The sequence below is a fragment of the Carassius auratus genome, chromosome 50, assembly GCF_003368295.1.
Source record: "Carassius auratus strain Wakin chromosome 50, ASM336829v1, whole genome shotgun sequence".
NCBI classification, from domain to species: Eukaryota; Metazoa; Chordata; class Actinopteri; order Cypriniformes; family Cyprinidae; genus Carassius; species Carassius auratus.
The window spans coordinates 20298392-20324471 of record NC_039292.1 but is presented as its reverse complement, the minus strand read 5'-3'; the positions used below and the strand labels follow the sequence as shown (position 1 = coordinate 20324471).

The 26080-nt window shown below is 37.9% G+C and overlaps 1 protein-coding gene across 1 annotated transcript; it reads right to left on the bottom strand.

The window, feature by feature from the left end:
• Positions 1-15978: 15978 nt before the first annotated feature.
• Positions 15979-21544, bottom strand: LOC113066503 (fibrous sheath CABYR-binding protein-like). The gene is made up of 4 exons (XM_026238371.1): positions 19847-21544; positions 19543-19671; positions 19180-19313; positions 15979-16132 (listed from the first exon to the last, which is right to left on the bottom strand). The coding sequence occupies exons 1-4, from the start codon at positions 21449-21451 to the stop codon at positions 15979-15981; spliced, it is 2022 nt and encodes a 673-aa protein (XP_026094156.1). The 5' UTR covers positions 21452-21544.
• Between the last annotated feature and the right edge of the window lie 4536 nt (positions 21545-26080).

Sequence of the window (26080 nt, the reverse complement as noted above, 5' to 3'; positions counted from 1 at the left end):
TAAGGGAAACAGGTCAATTTAGCTCAAAGGGAATCATTTAAGATTTTAAAGGGAATTTGAACAGAATCACTGTTTCACGGCTGTTCACGGAGACGCGCCTGCGGTTCAGTGAACGAGCCGTTTAACATCAAATCTGCGCTGGATACTAATATCCAAACTATAGTGAAAACACTATCAATTAGCACAGTAACAAGATCGGCAGTTTAAGACATTAACTTGTAAGCACAAAACACAAGATACTTCTCTTTTCAATATGAATAAGGCTTTATTAGATAAATCTAAGACATATAAACTAATCTAACACATAAACGCACGCACACACACATTCACACAAGTTGCAGGAAGGTCGAAAGTTAGGGAAAGATGAGTTTAAGAGAATGGAAATATGGAATCCCAAGTTAACAGCAATACGTTAAATTGCATAAACATGAACAACCATCAATCACGTAATTAGCGCTCGCATTGAGTTCCTCTCAATGGGTTAAAATTATATTAGATACACCAGTAAAGGTCACAGTCTGGAGTAAAGTTACTTGCATCTCCTGTGAAGAAGGAGCCTCGGTGAAAGGGCTATCCCGAGGTCGTTGATTGGCTGGAAGTTCAGTCTCTGAAGTGACGTCTTGGGAAGCCCGTGGTTGTTGGGCGTTGGCTGAAAGTGCAGAGTCGTGTTCGCTGGTTGAAGTTGAATGGACGTTACAAAACTTAACTCAGAACACGAAACTCTCAAACGGAAAAGAAAAGAAATAAAGTTTGACGAGACTAGGTTGTGTTCCTTCTCATAGTAGCAGCAGGCAGGCACGCTGGAACCGCGCTCAAAGAACAATGATGACTAACCGCATGGCTAGATGCTACAAGCTAAAGCTAGGTAGCAAAGCTACAAGCTAAGAGCAGGCATGACTGATAGCACGAGCAAGGCTGGAACTAAAAGGCAGGACTAAAAGCAAGGGCATGACTAAAAGCAGAATTCGGTGTCCAAAGTATTTAAAACTTCCTTGTTGGCCACCCCTCAAATGTTGCCTTGACCAATCAGATATGTTCTTGGGTGGGTATCATAAATCATTTGTTTATCTTACCAAGCATGTGGTTCTTGCCTCACAGGGTCTAATTTTGGACATGATTCCTATAACATGATTATGATATATTTTACAAATAAATGATTGTCAGGACAATATCAAGCAAGAAAATGCGATTATTTGAATACTAGACATGACTAGGTATCCTATAGTTATCAAAAGACATACACAATAAGTGATTATACATGATAGTCAAATGTGTGGGTTACACGTAAATGAATATGGAGTTAAGCAATGGAATGATTCATTCATAAGTCTTTTTTGAGTTCATTCTGGTCCATATATAATGTATAAAAAGGGTTTCTTTGCCATTCTCTGGCAAAGGACTTTTCTGTGAAGACAAAGGTTTAAAGCCCTTCCCCCTTAGGAATTTCAGTCTGGTTTCACTGGCTGGGGGGAAGTCAATGCAAGTATTTAACTTGATCTCCTGGGTTTACATGTGATGTCCAGCGTTGCATTCCAATCACGAACAATAAATTTGACAATCTCTTCTTCGAATTAAAATTGTCAATAATTGTTCTATTGGTGTTAATGTTGAAAGCTGTTGTGTGAACAAGTTGGTTGGTTGGTTATCTTGCTTGGTTCCTGTGGCACTAGAACTGATTTATGACTTCCTGAGGAATTCAGCTCATGTTTCAATGCACACAGCTCTGATAGACTCTTTGATTTGTCTGATTTGACTCATTTCTGCTACATATATCCCCCTTTCGATCGGCGAGGTGTTTAGGTGAAGACATCGTCGATCGCTGGAGAAACAAAGGCAGAAGAAGCAGACAAACACAGCAAACAGCAAGACAACACCTCCATGACAGTTACTGTACTGGTGCAGGCATCAGGTTATTTAGGTACACGTGGTTAAGTTCAATTAGTCAATGTAGTTTAGCACATTGAGGATAGTTTAGATCGTCTTGGAAATTGTTTTTATTTTGATTCATCAATCAAATTTGTGGTTAACTTTGTTTGGTTCTTCTAGGTTGTCTTACTTTACATGTTTACCATTAGTTTTCTAGTAATTTCATTTTCAATTCAATGGATTGACCTATCATGCATGGAGCTCTCTGGCTTCCATTCAGTTTAGAGTGGCTGGCGGATATTAGGTGTTGCGAGTCAATCCTAATATCAGACCTTCGACCCTCGCAGGGTGTCTAGGCGTTTCACCTACTCAGGAAAGAGGGGAAGGAGAAGGATAGGTAAAAGAAGAACAAAACAAAACAAGGCTGCTGTGGGTTTTCCTAGCATGTGTTACAACTACTATTGAGCTAGGATGTCAGGTGCAGCTAGTGTGTCGTGAACCTTAACTTAGTGTCAGGTGTTCTACCTATTGTGAGGATGGCTGCACGTTTCTTCATGGTGGGTATGTGTAACTTTGTTACGCTAAAAGTTGGATATTCTACCTGTGGGAAGAATATGTTTGTTGACTGTGTTATCAGTAGATGTGTTTACCTCTGGGTGTAGGTAATGTTGTGTGTTACTGGTGTAGTGCATGTGTGGTCAGATCTGTTCAAGTCTGTGTTGTCTCCCCCTTTTTCTAGCATGTCACTAAGACGGGCCTCAGCATCCTTGGCTTGGATGAGGCGTGTCCATGGTCTAATGAGGGTCAGTCCAGCAAGGCAGGAAGTTCTTTAGCAGACAGTCGGAGGCAGTTTGGGCATGGCTGTGTGAAGCTGAGTGCAAAACTTGTCTTCTATGTTGCATTCTTCTTGTGATGCCTTCTGGCTGTAGCAGACTTTCTGACCTTCTGTGCTCTGGTGGTTGCTGTTGCACAGACAGGGAATTTGGAACTTGGAGTAGGAGTTCATTTGACAGTTTGTTAGTGACTGAGGTGATGTCCTTTAGTACCTCAGATTTTTCATCAACAGTTGGCCGTTAAAGACTTTGTTCATTCTGGGTTGTTGTTGAACAGGTGCTTGTCATCTCTGATGTGGTGCACCAGGGGATCACCGGCCTTTCCGTTCTGTCGCTGGTCACAGCGAGCATGACTCAACTTTGTGGTCATATGCATGTAAATTGTCTTGAAGGAAACTCTCTTAGTTTGTTCCATGACTTGTTCGTGTCTTCTAATGGTAAGCGGTCATGTTCTTGTGCATACTCAGCACTGTGGCATGTCTGAGTGGTGCTGAGGTGGGTTTTGTTGTCGCTTACCCACACGAGTTGCTCTTGGATGAGTCAGGTGATTACCTTTGGATATCTGGTTAGGTTTCCAGATGTTATCCTTTTGGTTTCTTGAGAAGAGTGGCTGGTCCCATGGATTTTTCCAGCAGTTGGGCTGAAAGCAGTCGTGGATATGGGCTTCACGTTCTCTGTGCTCTTGATGGAAGACTCTGGTGTTGTGATGCCACTGGGTGTCGTCCAGTGCAAGGCTTGAGTCTTTGTTGACAGAGTTCAAGAGTGTGGAGGTTTTGTTACCTTTCTTTTGAGGCCAACTTCTGCTTGTTATAGGCCTTCTGTGTTAGGTCACGCAACTGTTGGATGGTCATGGAGTTCGGACAGGCCATGACACCTAGATGGTGACTGACTCCAGGGTGCAGATTCTTTAGGAAGAGGGTTTTGAAGTTCACATCCTCTTCAAGGTCAGAGTTGTTGTGTGCACCAAAGTAGGATTGTCGGAGTCGGTTGTAGTAAGCTTGTGGAGTCTCTGACGACCTTGTTTGGTTTTCCAAGGCAGTTAACAGTCCATGTTCAGACTCTGGGTCTGTAAACTCTTTAATCAGGACCTTACGAAGTCGCTGGTAGTTTGACTTGGTTTGACTGGGCTGTCGATCTAGAAAGTTTCGTACCTCGGAACTGGACGGTGGCTCTAAGGAGGTATAACCAGTCTCTGTCAGTCACATGAGGTCTCACTTCCAGATGGAATTCGATATCTCGCAGGTAAGCTTGGATGTCGGGGCTCTCTGTGGAGTTCGGGTTGAAACCTGCTGATGTTTTTAGACAGCTTGTTGAGGTCTTTGATGGTCATCCCGTGTGCAGCTTCAAGGCCTTGGACGGGAGGTTTTCTTTCGTTGGCAGGAAAGGGTTGTGTGGCGAAGGCAGGTGAGGTTTTGGGGTTGTGGCCCTTCGCTCCTTTCGTCACATGCCAGTTCTTGGACGTGGGACTCTGCTCTGCTCAGCAGTGATGAGGCTAAGAGAGGTTTCTCTTTCCTTGGCTCTTGTTTGTGCTTGTAAGCATTTTGGAGTTCTTTTCTGACCATGTAGAGCTCATCGTTGGTATCGTCTAGTTGTTGGGTCAGATTGTCCGTTTCAGTTCTGTACCTTTCAAGGTGGTCTTTCAAAGCACTGATTTCAGAGTTCTTGTTTCTGATGTCTATCTTGGCTTTCTCTAGTAGCTGTTCGGCATACTGGAGTCTGTTTACCAGGTCTTTCTGAGCAGCCGTTGTATGTTGCTGGTCGAGCTGAGCTGCTGCCAGGGCTGCTAGGAGCTTCATAACTTGTTCTGTTGTATCCTGCTCCCTCTCGCTGGGTGCTTTGAGTTGATTTTGAACTTTCACTTCCAGCTTGTCTATGCGACGTTCAGCACGTGTCAGCTCCTCTTGAAGGTGGGTGATGTGCTTGTCGCTCAGTTTCAGCTGGGTTGTGAAGGCATAGCTTAGTGAGCTCGTGATCATGACTAGCTCCTCGTGGTTGTTGTTCCGGCTTGAATCTTGTGTCAGGAATCTTCTCAGGATTAGGATTATTATTAAAAATAATAACAGTTCAAATGTCTTTGGAGTGAGGCTGTCTGTTATGCCTCTCAGCCAAATGTTCACATCTTCCCCATGGGCAATGGGGTCTGCAGTCTGCGGCATGTTGGCACGCTAGGGAGAAGAGAGACTGACACAGATCTGTGTGGAGTAAAAGCCTATGTGTGGTGGGACAACTAAGTGTTGTATCAGTGATTGTGAACCACTAGTGAAATGTGGTGATGACTGTGTTGGTCTCAGGATGTCTAAGTAGACTAGAGATGCGAATACTTTGTCACTCTAATGAGGAAGAGGAAAAGAGAGACAGAGGTGAAAAACAAATTCAACTGACAAGCAAAATTTCTGTTTTTCAAATGAGGAAAATTATTTTTTTCCAATTAAATGTTATCAAAAACGTAAACAATATTATTATATTTCTTGCTTTGGACAAAAGAATACAATAATAATTCTGATATCTCTTTTCTTAGTCTGACAGGATTGACACCGTACACCTTTCAGTTGGACGGCTCACCAGGGAGTCAGCGAAGGCGACAGTTGCTCAACACGTATCTCTATTAAATTGATCTCAACGATGGATGAGATGCTAAAACTTGGATTGCGTTTCCAAATGTAGGGAGGTTAGGAAGAACAAATGAGAGGATGATTACAATCAAATTCATAAGGATGATTCGTCGTCTTTGGCACGATTGTGTATTTACTTCACTTAGAATTGATTGATGGTTCTTACATGTCCTACAAATGTAAAAAGAGAAGAGGAAAGTAAAGGAGAGAGAGGACGGAGATGGTAAGTCTCAGTAGCGGTTATCTGAACTACAAGGAGAGCGTTGTGTTAGTTGCTGCACAACTTATCAAACAAAATAAACTTTAAGTGAAAGAGAGTTGTCTTTCTAATTTATTTGAACTCGTAGTGAGGGATAACAATGTCTCCTTTTAGGGCTCAGGTTTGTCGTTCCCAGGCTAGGATACACAAAAGAAATGGTAAGAAATAGGAAAATTAAAAATTAATAAATGGGCAAAATATGCAAAAATGAAATTAAAAAGAGGAAATCAATACGTAAAACAATAGTGGTTAAGTGTATAACCAAAACAGGAAGAGGGGTAAAACGCATTCAAATAAGTAAAGGTCTGAATAGCATATATTCAGATGGGTAATAAATAAATTAGGAAGAATAAGTTTACTTAAACTTCCAAAGTTCAAGGCTTATTCATTCCTAAAATAATAAGACCCAAAAGAGAATACTAGAAATAAAAGATCATATGAAATGATCTGAAAGGGAAATTTTAAATGATTCAAAATAAATTTAATGTTTCAATTAAATTTCAATTTGACAATTAATAATTGTGAGTCAGTATTTCCCTTTCTAGTAAAATGAGAATAAGTGGTCTAGTGAGAAAAGAGAGCGATAAAAAGAAAGAGACTAACAAGTGTTAGTTAAGATGTTTAAAATTGTTAAATCACGTCAGCGTTGCCCAAACACACATTATTCTACCACTGGATGGTAATGCTAACGGCTAACCTTTGAGCCTAGTGGCTTTAGTACAGACTTCAATGTAAATGCAATGGTTTCGTTAGCTTAGCGACACCGCAGAGTTTGTGCGCTGCGCGTGCACAGTTCAGAGTTGGTCCGGAAGTACGTTAGGCTTCCGGGTCACGGTCGTCACTATGGCAACCAAAACACATTCTAGTGGATTAGTACATGAATCGTTGCATTGTTGCAAATACAGTTAAGCATGTTACATGAAATGTCGGCTCATTTCAACACTGTACAAATAACAACACCGCCTTTCAGTTGGTTTTGCGATGTGGCACTTAAACTCTCAGTTTGTATAGAGTTAAATTTATCTTAATTCAAATAGCAGCTTCCTGCTGTAGTTATTATATCAATCTCAGCAATTTGATTCTCCGTGCCAGTTTTTCTGGACACAAACATAAATGTTTTCCTTCGCTGTTGGTACACAGTTAAAATTTACTTGATCAAGCTTTTAAAACACTCCCATTCAAATTACTCTCGGACACACGCAGTGTTACGCGAGATTGCATTCACTTTGTGAACGGATACAAATGGGCAAACATTGTTCTCTAATGTTTAACGTTAACTTAGGGGAGTCGAATATCAAATTTGATTCGGCAGTGGAACACGCACTGGCAATCAAACTATATGAAATATGAATACGGGGACTTTGATAAATAGATTGAGGAACCCGCTCAAAACTATTCTTTATTCACCGATTTATATCCCTTTTGAAACACTAACAGTTTAGCTCCGTTCAGCAAACAGTGACTGAGATAGCGTTTGAGACACTGGAACACGCAGTGAAATCAAATCAGCTATAAAACAAGGCATTACACAAATGAGGAACACGCTCAATTTCTACCTTATTGTACGATCTCAGATGTTTACTTTTAAGTTCACTTACTGCTGTTAACAAAGGGGAGACGGACTCGAGTTAAAGTCTCCTCTAGCTCCTTTCATTCAAGCGGGAGGGCGCGCGCTGCTTACGTCACACTCTCAAACACACACGTCTCGCAAGCTTCTCATCTTTCATTCCTTTAGCAAAATCAAAGATTAAATAACTTGGTTTATGCTCACAATTTAGATTAAACTGCCCGCAATCATTCTCCACCATTATAAATGTAAGGGAAACAGGTCAATTTAGCTCAAAGGGAATCATTTAAGATTTTAAAGGGAATTTGAACAGAATCACTGTTTCACGGCTGTTCGTGGAGACGCGCCTGCGGTTCAGTGAACGAGCCGTTTAACATCAAATCTGCGCTGGATACTAATATCCAAACTATAGTGAAACCACTATCAATTAGCACAGTAACAAGATCGGCAGTTTAAGACATTAACTTGTAAGCACAAAACACAAGATACTTCTCTTTTCAATATGAATAAGGCTTTATTGGATAAATCTAAGACATATAAACTAATCTAACACATAAACGCACGCACACATACATTCACACAAGTTGCAGGGAGGTCGAAAGTTAAGGAAAGATGAGTTTAAGAGAATGGACATATGGAATCCCAAGTTTACAGCAATACGTTAAATTGCATAAACATGAACAACCATCAATCACGTAATTAGCCCTCGCATTGAGTTCCTCAATGAGGTTAAAATTATATTAGATACACCAGTAAAGGTCACAGTCTGGAGGTAAAGTTACTTGCATCTCCTGTGAAGAAGGAGCCTCGGTGAAAGGGCTATCCCGAGGTCGTTGATTGGATGGAAGTTCAGTCTCTGAAGTGACGTCTTGGGAAGCCCGTGGTTGTTGGGCGTTGGCTGAAAGTGCAGAGTCGTGTTCGCTGGTTGAAGTTGAATGGACGTTACAAAACTTAACTCAGAACACGAAACTCTCAAACGGAAAAGAAAAGAAATAAAGTTTGACGAGACTAGGTTGTGTTCCTTCTCATAGTAGCAGCAGGCAGGCACGCTGGAACCGCGCTCAAAGAACCATGATGACTAACCACATGGCTAGATGCTACAAGCTAAAGCTAGGTAGCAAAGCTACAAGCTAAGAGCAGGCATGACTGATAGCACGAGCAAGGCTGGAACTAAAAGCAGACTAAAAGCAAGGCATGACTAAAAGCAAAATTTCATGGGGTCCAAAGTATTTAAAACTTCCTTGTTGGCCACCCCTCAAATGTTGCCTTGACCAATCAGATATGTTCTTTGGGTGGGTATCATAAATCATTTGTTTATCTTACCAAGCATGTGGTTCTTGCCTCACAGGGTCTAATTTTGGACATGATTCCTATAACATGATTATGATATATTTTACAAATAAATGATTGTCAGGACAATATCAAGCAAGAAAATGCGATTATTTGAATACTAGACATGACTAGGTATCCTATAGTTATCAAAAGACATACACAATAAGTGATTATACATGATAGTCAAATGTGTGGGTTACACGTAAATGAATATGGAGTTAAGCAATGGAATGATTCATTCATAAGTCTTTTTTGAGTTCATTCTGGTCCATATATAATGTATAAAAAGGGTTTCTTTGCCATTCTCTGGCAAAGGGACTTTTCTGTGAAGACAAAGGTTTAAAGCCCTTCCCCCTTAGGAATTTCAGTCTGGTTTCACTGGCTGGGGGGGGAAGTCAATGCAAGTATTTAACTTGATCTCCTGGGTTTACATGTGATGTCCAGCGTTGCATTCCAATCACGAACAATAAATTTGACAATCTCTTCTTCGAATTAAAATTGTCAATAATTGTTCTATTGGTGTTAATGTTGAAAGCTGTTGTGTGAACAAGTTGGTTGGTTGGTTATCTTGCTTGGTTCCTGTGGCACTAGAACTGATTTATGACTTCCTTGAGGAATTCAGCTCATGTTTCAATGCACACAGCTCTGATAGACTCTTTGATTTGTCTGATTTGACTCATTTCTGCTACAATTAACTGTACAGAAAGCAGCACGAGACAACTGTCAATGGCTGGAACATTAAGACAAACCTCAACAGACTGTGAACGTGGATCTGGCTTTATGATAATAGGTTAGATTGACATATGAAAGACAGTTTTTGGTTCATCACCTCTTTAAGGGCTGCTGGTATTTTCTTCTGCTTTCTGAAGGGATAGACGCCAGGCGACCTGCCAGTGGACGACAGAGGTGTATTACTGGGTAATTGGTCATCTAATATTAATAAACACACACACACACAAGAGTGTATCAATCAGAAACATACACATTCAACTCTATGGATTACATTATGTGGGCCTGGAGCAATATGAGGCTCGGAAAATTATGATAATTTAAATTTACAATTTTTGGGTTGAACTATCCCTTTAAGGATTAATGAATAGATAGGACAAAAATGAGCACCACATCCTATAAACTTAATATTATGGCATCTTACGGAAAGATTCTCTCCTGGCAGATAAAATAAAAGATGGTTCAACACTCTCAATGTTTAGCTCGTTCTGATACGCCTCCTGACTAGGTTTACTGACCTGAGGATAATACAGACAACGATAGAAAAGAAGACATTTTGAAATGTATGTAAATATGCAAAAATATGTTTAAAATGGAAAAACAAGCAGCTGTGACAATTTGAGCAATAAAAATCTCACCTCCATCTCAGCCAATGACAGTATGTTGTTCTGTTTGAAATTCCCCGCTGCTACTGGCATGGTATACAGAAGACTATCAGTCAACTGTTCACAAAGAAATAAGAAATACATTTTTCTCAAGCAAGAGAAACAAAAGGATATGTGAGGGTGGGTTTAAGTCAGAAAAGTCACTTATTTTAGGCTCAATATTAGGTTAAAACATAAAAACTAAAAACTAACAAATGTCACCATAGATTCAACAAACTAAAGAAATCAAACAAAAGCCAACATCACCATAAAATTTAAGAAATCTGAAAGTCAACATTGAAAAAACAATAAACATAAAATAAAACAACAAAACCAGACATAAAATCAACAAACAACCAAACAATAAACATTGAAAAAATCAACATAATAGGACCCATAGGAAAGAAAAATCAAAAGTGAGATCTCTTTAACATCTCAAATATTCAGACAGAAATGAGGTCAGCTTAAGATTGAATGGAGAGATGGAGTCTCCTACTTCTCAAACGTGCCTCCTGAGACAATAACTCTTTTAACAATCTCACATTTGTCTCATTTAAAGATTTAGAAGAGATCTCAACAACATCACACAGTGATCAGGTTTTTCTCCAACACTAAAGACTCAAGAGCTCTCACATTTGTCTCATTTGTCTCTCAACAAGTTTACAAAGTGTGCAAATGTTTCTTCCACCACATTCTCAGTTTTTAATCTTTTTTTTTCTAGAATATTTCTTAAGTCTCATTTGTGTCTACTTCAATTTCTCCCGAGGAATTTTAGGAGAAACATCTGAAATACTGTTGATACTGAAATGAGAAGTCTCTTGAGCTTAAGAAGAGTACTGAGCAATACTTTTTTCCCTATGGGAACAAATAAAACAAACAAACAAAACCAACAAGTCAACATAAAATCAACAAACAAAACAAAACCAAACAAAAATCAAACAAAAGCCAACATAAAACCATCAAAAAAACAAACACTAAACATAAAAACAAACAACAAAAGTCAACATAAAATCAACAAACAACAAAGACAATAAACAGTCAACAAACAAAGTCAACAAGTCAACATAAAAATCTATAAATAAAAAAGCAACAAAATCAAACAAACCCAACAAAAGTTAATTAAAAAAATAGTCAAATAAACCAAAAACAAACAGAAATCAAACAAAAGATATTATTTATATATCATGCAAAAGAAGACTGAGATTTACTGTGTGCATAATAACAAAAGATTCAAAACCATTTATATTTTTTACCTTCTGCATCTTTATAAGTCTGCCGATTCTTCATCTAGATTTTTCAAATAACCTAAAGAAAAATGATAAAGGCGTATATAAAAAAATCTGAATACTTATCGCTCGTCTGCAGATGTTTGGATGTTACTTGTCACTGAAAGTGTGTGAAAGTATGGCCGAGTATCAGTGATTTCCTGATTCGATTCTGATTCACAAGCTCACAGTTTTGATTCAAAGTCTGATTCACAAGCTCACACTTGCTTATGATATAAAGTCTTGCCCTCCCCTAGCAGCTCTATGGCAATGTGCTCAACCATCCAAGCCACCTTTATGAAAACACTGATTTTCTTCATGAACTCATGAGTGAATCCTCACTGGTCAGGAGAAGCTGATACTGAGGAATCCTCTGGATGGGTTTCAGCATGTCATGTTTCACTGCCAGGTTTGCACAGCATGGATGGCTCTGGATCATTGAGAAAGAGAAGAGAAAGACAGATGATGGCCAGAGGGGCATTTTTAGGGGAGATTTAAGAATGTAAAAATAAAACAAAAAACACCCCAACCCAAAATACTGTTCACATCACTGCAAAGGTTGTCATACACAAACGGGAGCATCTAGGTTACTACTGTAAAAAAAACAGGTTGGAGTGGTTCTGTTACGTCTTAAACTCTTGGACGGCTTTTGCAAACGCTGAGTTTTTTGAGTTCTTCTAGAAGGGCCACATTCTTGTCGAACTCACGAATGTACGTGGAGTACATTTTAAGATACGGGCCCTTCTTCACAAATATGTCCGCTACACTGCAGTGCTCATTCCTGTTTGAACAAAAGAACATAAAAATGCTCTCCGGTATCATTTATTTGCCTTCATGTTGTTCCAAAAGCTGCATGACGTTCTTTCATCCGTGGAACACATAAGAAGAGATTTAGAAGAATGAGCAGGTTGCTCTTTTCCAGAAACCGATCAGTTCAATTTGTGAAAGAATCGTAAAATTCAAGTCATCTGATTCACTGAAAAGACTCAAAAGAACAGTGAGGATGTCAAGATTTACAGTGAATAACGAGAAATTTCAGTATGTTTTTCCTTCAAAGCTATGATAATCCTTTAGAAATTAGGAAAACAGTGCAAGATTCATATGGAGTATTTTTGTGATATTTCATTTCGCATTTTGTTCCTTTTCGAAGTGTGAAAGCTGCAGTCTCTATCATTGTAACTGCAAGGAAAGGAGCGACTAGCACATTCTAGCAAGTGTCTTATTTTGTGTCAGAAGAAGGTCATACAAATGTGGAATGACGTGGCCGAGTAGATGTTAAAAGAATATTGATTTTTTAATATTTACATTATCAAACTCTCGAAGTGTTCAATCATAATGACTGGTCATATCTAGATTTCTGACCACTTGTGGAGAAAATGATGGATACAACTTTCCCCAAATATTATATTGGTCAATGATGTGATGTTTATATTTTGTACCATGTATTAAATTATTTTTAAAATGCAATTCAAACATATATTGACTCAAAACACCTGTTCTATAAAGACATTATTTTATTATTATTTAATAATAAAGTTTTTTTATTAAATAATTTATTTTTCATTTTACTTCGATACATTGATTTATTTATTTAAAATTTATATCTTTTTTTATGTTTACACCACATCACATTTATTACATTTAATATTTATATTTATAAAATATTTTCTTAAATATGGTAAATTGTTTCTAGAATATTTCCTTGAGTTTTCTTGAATATGAGCCAACATTAGTACAAAGATTACGGTTCTAAAACTTGACACATTTGTTTTAAGATGGATTTGTTGTCACTCTTAAATGTCACTGACAAATAAAGCAAATGTATTTGTCTAGCTTAGCAACTGCATTAGTATCAAACATAATTTTTCTATAGTTCTACAGTGGCATTTTCCCAAAAATTGTGACAGACCTACAAATGCACTGTAGCTACTGTTTTTCCAGTGTTTCAATATCAATAAGAAGGCATGCAGGCATCCAGTGAGCAACCCGTTCCTCCAGCTCTCTCAGCAGGTCACAGTTGAGCTCGTCCATTACTGGTTACCCCGTCTGACAGGAGGCCTTCAGCACCGTGTCACGGAAATCCTGCAGGGTAAAAGGAAGAGATATTAAAATATAGAAAACAAAACCATTATATTGGATGTTAATACAAAGACGTTTTACCATCAGTCACAGCAAAAGCTCTGATAATAACCTATGTCTTTGTTACTTAACACAATAATAGTATCATAATAGTTCAAATTAACTGGAGTTCAACAGACCCAGTTCCCTTTTTTTTTCTTAATGAATGGCCAGAATCTTCCGTATTAGTTCCCCTCACGCAGGAAAATCAAATGGGATTGGAACGACATGAAGGTGAGTAAATAAGGGTGAAGTCTTCCTTCATGAAAACAAACGGCTAAACTGGTTTTATTTCCTGCAAGTAAATATCCGTCAAGCTTTCCAACTCCAAAAATGCAACACAACGAAATGCATCATTCAAAATATGGGTAAACTGTGAATAATTAATTCCTTTATATTTACACACTGCATTTTCCCCTTTTTCTACACTTTTTCTAGAGTGTATATTTACATATATTTATAAGTTTTTTATTTGAATTCAGTGTTTATATTTTAAAATGTCCTTTCTTACAGTGTCACATGATCCTGTGAAGCTGATTTGCTTCTTATCATCTCATGTTAAATCACTTTTGATGTGTATTCATTTTCTAAAAACCATGGTTTTTAAATGTTTTGATTTTTTTCATGGTTCCTGGACGAATAGTTTATTATCTGAAAATGTATTCAGAGCATTTATTTGTAAAGCTTTTACTGTCACTTTTCATCGAGTTAATGTGTCGGTCCTAAAAAAAAATGATTTAACTATTTAAAAATAAAAATCTCTTTCCTAATGATCCCAAACAGTAAAGTGTGTTCATATAAACATAAGATATACATTTCATTGTAGCAGTTGTGTAGTAGTCAGAACGATAAAACTAAATGAAAAGCTAACTGAAAAAAGCAGCTTGCTACTTTGATGCTACCAAATTGCTATTTGATTTTTTAAAATGGCGACACAAATACTGAGAAACTAATAGATTCACTGCTACTGGCCAACACTATGAGCGTTTCCATTACAAATTAGCCCAAAACCTTGATAATATTTTATAATGTTTTTGCGATATATGGGCGTTTTTGCAAAATTGATGCGTTTCCATTGGACGTATTTTCAATTCGCAATTTCAATTTGCGCAATTTGAAGGATAATGGAAACACGACTGCCAACAAGTCTGATTTCATTATTAATGTATAAGAAGCAGATGAAGCATAAAAAAGCAGATTAAAAAAAAAGCCCATGTGTCTGATTTACTCACATTTCATGAAAAACCAGGGCTTTACATGAGACATTACGTAACAGCCCGCCTACAATAACCTGACTGTATCTGAATGAGCTCAAAAAGTCGTAGTGAACACTTACTACATGGAGGAGCTTCAGAACGCTCACAAATCTGGAATTAAACACAGAAGAACATTAAAGACAAATATAAAATACAAATATCAAAAATAATTATTTATCTGAACAAAACTAACATTTTCTCAGAAGACAAGATCTCATTAACAATGTGCGCAGCCTTGGTCTTCTTCGCTTCAGTCTAGTAAAAAATAAAATGTTACCATCAAAAATAACCATTTAGCTCTAATTTAAAAAAGCAGCTTTAGTATTGAAAGTGTTTTATATATATATAAAAAAAAATGTATATACTGATCTGTAATATTTCATTTGGGTTTTTTTTTTTTTTTGATAATTTAAGAGGTATTTCTAATAAAGTGCTCTTAACATTTCTTAACATCCTCTAAATGTGAATCGAGTACCTGTTTTTCTCTATTGATGGTGTTATCCTCGTCTTCTGAGCTGCCTTCATCTTCTTCTGAATGCGTTTCATCCACTTCCTGCACTTCTTCCAACACATTCCTGAAAAATTGCTAAATTTATGCATTTAGCAGACGCTTTTATTCAAAGCGACTTATATTGCATTGATGCTGACAATTTTTCCTAACTTGTTCCCTGGGATTCGAACCCCCAACCTTGCGCTTGTTAATGCAATGCTCTACCACTTGAGCTACAGGAACACTATAATGAGATCAAAAGGCCTCTCAGATCTCAAAGGTACGTGAGAGGAACCGAAAAGCTCCCATGAAATCTCTCTTCTTCCAGTCGTAACAGCTACAGAAGAAGAAGAGTCAATAGTAATGACTCAGAATCTGTAGTGTGAATTAGATGTAGGTCAAATGGGAAATCATTGTATTTTTACGTTTGTATATCAAACTAAAGTTTTGTTGGAGCTTTTAGACAGCAAGTATCTAATTATTGCAGTGTAAACAAGAAAAAGAGTCCTAAACCGAATTGGAGCGCCTGTCAAATTAACGTCCAGTCTTGATCAAATATGTTTCTTATTGATATTGTGGAAATGCCTTTTAAAAAACATTTTAGGATTTTTTATTTACATTTTTTCAGTTTCTAGTCTGTTTTCACAAAATACAGAATTTTGGCTCTAAGTTCAAACATGAATATAATTATGGGTTGATCTGCATTGGAAAATTTTGTATTATTGCATCCTAACCTTTCAAGAAACGGCTGCTCTTTGGCATCTCCTTAGTGTTCAGGGAACACATGAGCAACTTCATAAATACCTTCGTCCTCATATTTTGAAGACTGGCATTGGTATTTATTGGCATCCTGTGCCACAGCAGTGCTAAAAGGAGGCAGGTTTTCATATTGTGGGATATCTTCATATACATGTTCAGATTCACCAACATCTTCATCTCCATTCTGCTCGACTCCTAACATGTTCCCATTCACTGCTTGCCTCAGACATCAGTGCATCTGGACGTCCTCAGTGCAGTGGCAGTGGTTTCTGAGAGCAGATTTTGCTCTGGCTGTCCTCCGTGTCCACCAGCTGCTCATTCATAACTGGAGTGAAATCGACAGCTTGTCCACTCTTGACGGATAACTTGGGCTCCTTTTTGACACGGTCAAGGTCCATGATCCTGAGAAAGGAGGTCTTCTTGAGGCCATGGGGTTAATGATGAATTAACAGATGAATTAACATTAGACACAATGCAGTTTTGGTGTTTCCTAGTCGTTTGCATCTCAGAACCACTCTGATGTGTCTTCAGTGTGTTCTGGATGTTTTCTGAGGTTCTTCAGTTGGATGGGAATGATCACTATTGGATGAACTGTGTTCAGGGACACACTTTGAGGAATTAGGTGTCACTAAATCCTTCTGTTCTTCTGGTGTTCTCCACAGAGGTTTGGATGGGTTCCTTTGGGGTCCTTCGGTTTCGCCTGCCTTATAGTTATCAGGACTTTATTGACGAACATTTGGGCTGTTGTCCTTTGGTGAGCAATCGGCACAGTTTCGGTCAGTGTGTACACAGATGGGAATGATGTAATCCCACTCCAGCTTGTTGTTACCAGTGTGCACTTCATTTCTGAAATTTAGAGCTCCGACGTGCTTTGTGATGTCAGATTTTTGTTGTAAAACAGCTTGAAGTTTGGAGGGACATGGTTTTGGTGCCACATCAGGCTTCACTTTGCATCTAACAGCCGCTGAGGAAGGCTGGTACACACAGTTTTGAAGCAGGTGGATGTTCTGTGTGTTCGCCAAAGAACATTTCATTGAACAATTCTGAAATTAACCACTTCTTCTTAGCGTGAAGAACCTTTTGTGGAATGAAAATGCACTCATATATTTAAGAGTGCATCAATAATAAAATTATAGAATTAAAATCCAGTACAAGATTTAACATATGTTAAAAATATAGATGGAATATACTTTGGAAAGAATATACATTTTTAAATGAAGAATATATTTTTTGGAAGGATGATTTTTATCTAAGAGAGTAATGAAGATTATTAGTTTGACCACAGCGAGAATAAACAACTGCACTCAACAGTGCAAAGCGATCAGGAAATCTAGTTTGCCATTCATGTGTTTTTTTATTATTTATTTTTTATCTGAAACATAATGTTATATTTTGGCAGTGTTAGGGAAACTTACTTTTAAAAGTAATGCATTGCAATACCGTGATGCTTCATGAAAAAAGGAACTAATTGTGATACTTTTTTATGAAAGGAAATGCAAGTTATTTTCGCATTACCTTTCGTCAACTGGTCTGGGCTTGTTTATTTGTTTATGTTTTTTTAATAACAAAAAATTATTATAATAATAATTTTGCCAACTATAAGTGCCCTTTATTAACACCAAAAGTTAAATAAACAAGCTTTTGGTGCCTTTGCACCTCACTCCCATAAAATTAACTCATAAAATTAGGAATCATCGTAACATTAAACATTAAGAAGCTGATGAGGACTTGAACGTTGTTTTTTAAGCACCTTTAAGATGCTGTCATCTTCAGCTTCTGCTCTGATCTCTAACTACTGTACATGAAAAGTCCCCAGCTTTAATAAAACTAAGCAATATTCATATTGCATATTCTACTATTTAACTCTGTAAAAGTAAAAAAAAAAAAACATTTTAAAGATCCATCAAAAAATATTTAGTGATAAATAATTACAGCTATGATTTCTAAACTCTTACATCCATATCCACACTCCATAATCTCCGAAGCAGTGCTCGATCTGTGAATGAATCATCAGAGGATCTCAACTAATCGATTTTTACATTCAGATTCACAAACGGACTGCAAGATTCAATTATGTAAATAGACTCCTTGAATCAGCAACTCATGATTCATTGAACTGTCTCATGTTTAGTTCATAAAGAGTCTATCAGGAACCGACGACGAGAGTGAACATTTAGTGTTTAAAGCAAACCTGATGTGTGCTCTATTGTGATTTATTTGGCGGTTTAGATCATGAACACGGATGTCTGGTATCGGCTAGTGTTGTTTGTGAACGAATCATCTGAATCAAATAAAGGCCTAAATGCGTATAAGGCTATGGCCGTTGGCCGTTTAGATGTGTCCTCTATATTTAAAAACACTCATATCAGTTTGGACACTGATGATATAAACGCCCTTTTTTAATCTACAACAGAAATAGATGCATGTTACTGATGAATAAATTAAACGGTGGCGTCATCTAGTGACTGAGAAATGCAATGTCAGTTTCAACAAATGTCGAAAGTCTGTCATCAGAACATTTATATACCTGTACTGAAGTTTTTGTGCTATACATTTGGTATAGAAATACACACACACACACACACACACACACACACACACACACATAATAAACAAAATTTGTTCTCTTTGCACCATCCAAAAATATAAAAATGTTAAACCCGTGTTCTCACATGTACGGTTTAAGAAAGCCACCTCTTTAACTGTCTAAAACACTCTAAATCAGCAGTGATGTATGACCTACATAATTATGATAGTTAAAAATATATAGCCAGAATGCACTGTAAGTCGCTTTGGATAAAAGAGTCTGCTAAATGCATAAATTTAATTTAATTTAATTTAATAATTAACGTACATTTAATAAACAAATAAGTTATTATGTATCAGTTACCTTATGTAGCCACCAACAACCAAACCCTGAGCTCTAAAATATTAATCTTTTTCATCATATAAGATTATGTTCAAAACATTACTGTCATATGCTAAAAATATTAACATAAAGATTTCACAGGGCCTATTGTAAATCAGATGAAAGAGGTCTCTGTCAGCATCAAGCAGCAGAAACCAAAAAACCTGAAGCTGAACAAATGAAGGATCCGGGTCAAAGTTCAACATCCTTTCAAGAGAGAAGCTCTAAGAGCAGCTCTAAATCAAGCAGCTTTGAACAGACAAACTCAAAAGAGGAGATTTTACAAATGTTCCTGTGGGGTTTTGTGCATACAGTTTGCTGACTGAACAAACAGATTGTAAGTTTATTTTATAGTGTAATCTATAAAAAAAAAATAATAATAAATACATATTTAGAGACATATTGGCTTCAAGTGTTAATAGATGTGCTAAATCAATCAATCAATCAATCAATAATACAAAGTTTATAAGTTTATTTTTATTATGCATACAATCGTATTAAATATGCACAAACACAATATATTCAAATAATAAATAATTACAAATATTCCATTAAACATATGAATATGCCACATAAATGCTTTAAGCGGCTTGGTCCCAACTGCTGGCCTTTGATTTCGTTTGCCATGCGCTGCTTTTTTTCTGGAGGTGACTGCCGACCCACAGCTGCATGATCCTGTTGAAGAAACAGACATGATGATGAAACACTGAGCAGATTTAATGAGCCATTCTTAGAGAAAGTCTAAAGATATATTGCTTCTGTCATGAGGGGGGTTTATGAATCGAAAAGATATAATACTCATCCTAGATTAACTTACATATTGAAATATATGTTTAGAAAACTTTATCTTTAGCGTTTCAGTTTTTAAATATGTCTAAGTAAAAGAGAGAGAGAAGGGACTAACCATCATCAGGGTGAGCTGGGACCTGGGCTTTGGGGCTTGATGGTTCCCCAGTTTGAGCTTCAGCTGTACCTTTTCCATTTCCACACCCAGCTTTTTTTGTGGAGGCGGCTCACACACTTCGCCGTTGTTCTGTTGAAGGAACAGACATAGACATAATCATGTAAAGCTGGGCAGGTTTGAGGAATACTTCTTAAATATAACTATAACTAAATCTTTTTACAACATAGTATCTTAGGTGAAGGAAGAGTTTATATTTTAGAATAAATCTGAAAATAAGTAAAAACGAGAGATGGAAGGGACTTACTGCTGCTTTCTGCTGCCTCCGCTGTCTCTGCTGCTGTCTCCACTGCTCCCTGCGCTTCTTCTTCTGCTGCTCAGTCATTCTGGGATTTGATCCCTGTTGTGGGGAACTTTTGGTCACAAGTGCTCCCTGTAGGGTCCCAGAATGCACAGGCACCACGCTTGAGGTTCTGGAGGACATGGGTAATGCCTGGGTGGCAGAGACAGGAATGCTGTGATGCTCAGCAATTCTCCGTTTTCTTGTCTTCGTGGTTCTGGAGGGAACTGTCTCTACTTTCGGAGGCTCAGCGGGCACTGCCTCTGCCGGTGGAGACCTGGCAAACACTCCTGCTCCCTGTGGGGTCCCAACATAAACAGGGCTCCTGTCAGGTAAAGGTGCTTCCTGAGGGGACTTGAAAGGCATGGGATCACCCTGTACAGGACAGGCTTGAGGCTTCTGCTGCAGAAACTCCTTCCTCAGACGCTCAGGTATCTTGAGCCTTTGTCTCTCCGGGGTCTTGTTGGGTCCAGGTGCTCCCTTCTCAGAAGAGGCACAAGACGAAACCTGCAGCAGCTCCTGCCTCAGCGACTGAGGGGGTTTAAGGTTTTGTCTCTCTGGGGTCTTGTTGGGTGCAGGTGCTCCTTGAACAGAAGAGGCTCGAGCCGCCAGCTGCAGCAGCTCCTGTCTCAGCGGCTCAGGTATCTTCAGCCTTTGCTTCTCTTGGATCTTGTTGGGCTTCTGCTGCAGAAGCTCCTGTCTCAGCGGCTCAGGTATCTTTGGTTTTGGCACCTCTGGGGCAGGCATAGCTTCTCTCTGTAGAGACTTGGTGTGCATGGCTGTGTTTTGAGGAGACACTGTGGGCACTGGTGCTCTCTGTGGGGATCTAGCAGACACAGGTGATTCCAGTTCAGAAGCAGCCTTTAGCAGATGTTGCCTCAGATTCTCGGGGATCATGAGCTTTCCTCTTCGCTGAGAGCCAGTGGTCACAGGTGGTCTTTGCGGGGACCCAGCAGGTTCAGGTGCTACCTGAGGCTTCATCTCGGTCCACTTTCTTTGCTGTTGCTTCCCCTGCTTAGTGGTCTTCAGTATTTCATTAGTGAACTCAGATCCAGCAAACACAGGTGCTCCCTGAGGCTTCTTCTGCCTCCACAGCTCCTTGGTCTTCAGTGCTGCATCTGTAAAGCCTGAGCGTGGAGACTCAGCCTTCTTAGATTCATAGTTGAAGACCAGGGATGAGTTGTGGTCCCTCTTCTTGGTATTTGTAGGCACAGATGCACAGTGTTGGGACCTGGGAGGCACCGGTGCACCCTGTGTCTTCTTCTTCCTCCACAGCTCTTTGGTCTTCAGTGTTGCAGCTGGGAAGCTTGAGTGCAGGGACTCAGTCTTCTCACATTCATCACTGAAGACCACAGACTTGGGGCACAAAGTTTCTCCTGCCTCCATTGTTCCCCGCCACTGCACTGAGGTGAGGTCTCCATACTCAGGCTCTTCAGATATAGGAGAAGAAACCTCCATTATTGCCCACCAGCGGCCTGCGGCGAGGGCAGCGGTGAGCTCATCTGAGAGTTCAGGAGATGAGGACTGCACTGCGCTCTCGGAAAAACTGGGGAGGATGGTTGACAAACTCATGTTGATGTTCGATGTGAAGGTAAAAGATCCAAATATGTGAACAACACAATGACTTTGTCTTTCTATCTGTAAAATATGTGACAGAAAACAGAAAGGAAACAGTTGAGTTGAGTAAACATATAAGAGCCTGCAAGCTGGTTGTCTTGAGTGTTTTTTTTTTTTAAAGTGTATGTCCATCAGCTGAGTTTTTATCAATTTACCAACTAATGTGCATAACTCAAATGTTTATAATGAAAAAGCATATACCTTTTTTACATGCATATCTAATCATTGTAAGAGGTAATATTAAACTATCAAAGCTTTCAGTATCAGCTTTCAGAAATAATAGTAATCAAAGAGTGGTGGTAGGAGACTCTATATTTAATAGTAAATCAAGAATATTTGAGAATAGCATCTGTGTATAATTATCAACAATTCAATCATAAATTTAAAAATGCTGAAATCAGTTATTGCTTTGATCATTACTAATTTACATATCTGAAACTTTCCACACAGTCCTCCTCTGTGTCACATTCCCGTTTATTTAAACTCAGTGATTTTTCTCCAAGTTTTGAAAATATTGATAAAACTTTTGATGTCCAAATTATAAAGAGGATACTCACATCACTCGCCACAACTCGCTACAGAATGCCTGATTCGTCTGCACTCATATTTATAGAGGACTCACCGAACGTTCTAATGGAATGCAGCGATCATTATGACGTAAACAATGGACCATCCACTGATCTCATTGGTGGAAAATTGCCTTAAAACAACACATCTGCTTTAAATATTATTATTACCACACACACACACACAAAAGATACAATTTAAAATAGTCGCTAAAATTATTAACTGAATTTAAATATAAATATAATATTCATGCACCTTTATGAGCAGCAGCCAGTGAAGTTGTCATAGCAACCATTTTGATGGCCCCCTAAATCCCTCTGAAAGAAATATGTACGAAATACTGTTTATTTGTATAAAACATGATCAGATTTCAGTTCTCACTCATTTGTGTGCATTTCACAATCATTGCGTTCAGAACCATAGATTTAGGTTCAGATTTAAATCTGGTAATATCTTCAATCTAATATCTGTAATTTAATTATACATAAAATACTATATAAATCAAAATAGATATAAAATGTAACTAATGTTCAAAAGTTGTGTACTGATTTTTTTTTACTAACTCTTTTATGTTTATGCTGCCATTTTATACAATTTAATGCATCCTTGCAGAATAAAAGCATTATTTTTTATTTTGTTTTAATATTAATGGCTTCAAACTTTAAAATATATTATTCTTTATTATGACATAGAATATTCCAGATTACATAATTTGTATTACAATGTAATACTTGGCAAAAATGCCAACTTTAGTGGAAAACATCTGCTGTAAAGAAAAACAGAAGGTAGTGTAATAAGCTAGTACCAAAATTATGCATAATGTGTTAATAGTTCTGTATAAACCTTTTTTCATATTTAAAAGACAAACATAGGTTAATTGTAGAGTATGTTCTCATTGTCTTACATTACTGTTTATGTTTTAAAACGAAAGATGGAGGTTCCGGACCCTCCTACATGTATGGTTGAGCATCCAGGTTTTGAACCAAACTGCTTAAATCCATATACTTTACAAAATATCAATAATGTTTACAAAGACGATTATGGACCAGTGAGGCGCAGAACTGAAGAGGAGTGAGTATTTATTAAATTTTATTAAATTATGTTGTGTAAAATAATATAAATAAAAGACACACACACATATACACATATACATATACATATACATATACATATACATATACATATACATATACATATACATATACATATACACATACACATAAGACATGTTATTCAAAGACAAAAACTATCAATATATCAATTTTTATCAAACATATGTACACATCACATATACATGTTTCCAATACACCATTGGTTTTATTTACAATACTGAGGTTTTCTATTCCTGCCATAGGCGTTTCCGTTATCTGGCCTATCACAGTTTTGTCAGCTGGTGCTGGGGCTACCTAGGACGTAGTGTGAGGGTCGTCATCCCATCATGTGTTGTTAGCCGGATCCTCCTACAGTTTCCTGATCCAGCTGGACAGTATGTTGGGTTCTGGCCACCCCTCGACTCAATCGTGACACACGGTGGGCAATCACCTCTTGTTTGGAGGGTTTCTCAAACTGTGATGACAGAGAAGGTGGAATGGGGATTGTGTGCAGCTCTTCCGCATATGGTTTGGGTTCCACAAAGAGTTCATATCAGAAGACTCATAAATCATCGACATAAAAAAACAGAATACAGAGTCACTATGGTTTTACACTGATAATCTACCTGTGTTTTATAATTTACATTTGTGTAACATTCATGAATATCTTTTGTAAGCTTATATTTGATTATAGCTATTTATTTTTATATTATTGTTAATAAAATATTTTACAACTTACAGTGTGTTGGTTCTATTTTCACTGGCTTTGCTGTGCATTCCCCTTTTTTGGACTTTGGGAAAATGAACTTATACACATCCTGTCCTTCAGTTGTTGTTGCCTGCTCATGGTTAGCATTTCATTATAGTGCATTGCTGCAAGATACAGCCTGTAATCATTGCACAATCCATAAAATATGAAAAGATAAGTAGACTGTATTGTGGCAAATAAACAAACAAACAATTCTGAATAAGAGACAAATGTTCAATCAATGATTATAATGTTTTTTTTTCTTGCAAGAAAGGCTCACAGTCGCACAGTCAGTCAAGAGAATGTGGGAGGATCTCGATCTCTTTATATCTCTGCTTCTCTTGACATAGATAACATTGGGCCACAGGCAAGGCTCCGAACCAATTGAACCTTTTTCTGCCTTATTAGGAAAGAACATTATTTATTATAGGGAAAGATCATTAATGTTAATAAAATATTGACTAAAAAAAACAATTTCTAAACTATTGTTAGAAACAATGTTCATAAATATTACTGAATGTGAATATTACCTGCACAACATTCCTATGAAAGGGAAAATCACGTTCTTTGGGGCAAAACGCCATGCCTCCAGTGATGACGTCAACAGCTAAACCATTAGACTCCAGCTTATTGAGACAGCGCTTTAGTCCCTCCTTTTCCATATGATAACTGCCACCAACCTCGTTGCTCTGTTGTTGCTTACACAACATTTCAAATGTAAGAGTATAAACAATAACAGATTAAAGAAAGTGTAACAATTTTTTTAAAATGCTTGAATTACTTACCTGAACTAGTTGAAGATCAAGAATGTTGTTGATTTCCATGAGCATAATGGTGTAGCTGCCAAATTTTGCTGAGTGTCATTGGAAACATCATAACATATATAGAACATTACTGAGAACATCAGTATCATAATACTATAGGAAAACTCAAAAACTCTCAAATAAACCAGCGTCATTTTTTTAATACTCTAAACGTGTCAGCACACATTTCTCCAGCCACAGCAACATTTCCTCCCTCTTGCAGTCGTCTCATAAGATTAGGTTGATCTCGGTTCCACTTGTGTATTTTGGTAGGCTCAATGAAATTCCTGGCATGAATCCTAAAAGTTACGAAATGTATCATCTGGAGCTTCATGGCCTTGAAAATCTATGAACATAGAAATAACATTGCAGTACTGTAACAATGTTCTTTCATAGGAAGGAGTTGGGAACCGACAACCGACATGAATTTAATAAAATAAACACAAAACAGCGAAGTAGCCCCTCACGGATGACTGCCGCGCACAAACAAATCAAAACACAAAATAAAACCCAGACCTGTCCTCTCTCGTCCTTCGCTGTCGTCGCTCCTGTTTTATATCCCTCCATCTCCTCCGTGGGACTCGAGACCGGTGGGTCGAGCAGGTGTCACTCATTTCCAAATCTCTCCACCGGCCTCGCTGTGTTCCCACAGCTCTTGGCCCCGCCCCATTCGTCACAAGTACATACATACTGAACAACACAGTACTTTTTAGTGAATTTTATTGTAAATATAACACCTTCTCTAGTTGTTTAAAATATCCACCGGTAAAATACGTTGCAGCAGACAATAGCAGGTTTCCAAGTGGGGTACTTCCTACAATGGGCTGGCTCTGCCACTGTCTGTGGTAGTTACACTTTTCACAAAGCTGGGTGAATGCAACAAAAGTCCACCTTCTTCTGCTATGGACAACACAATTTGTCTTACAAATTTTACTGGACACAAACTCTCAAAGACAGCTTTCAAAAACTATGTATTTGTTATCAATGTGGTCGGGCTGTGGATCTATCCTAATGCAATATAAAAAGAATAAATATTAGGAAGTTGCTTTCATGTTTCATATATATATATATATATATATATATATATATATATATACATACATAATGTCTGTATTTCATACCTTTGCTCCTAGGGTTAGTTCACCCAAAAAGGAAAATTATGTCATTAATAACTCTAATGTTGTTCCAAACCAGTAAGACCTCCATTTATCTTCTGAACACAGTTTAAGATATTTTAGATTTAGTCCGAGAGCTTTCTGTCCCTCCATTGAAGCTGTGTGTACGGTCTACTGTCCATGTCCAGAAAGGTAAGAAAAACATCATCAAAGTAGTCCATGTGACATCAGAGGGTCAGTTAGAATATTATGAAGCATCG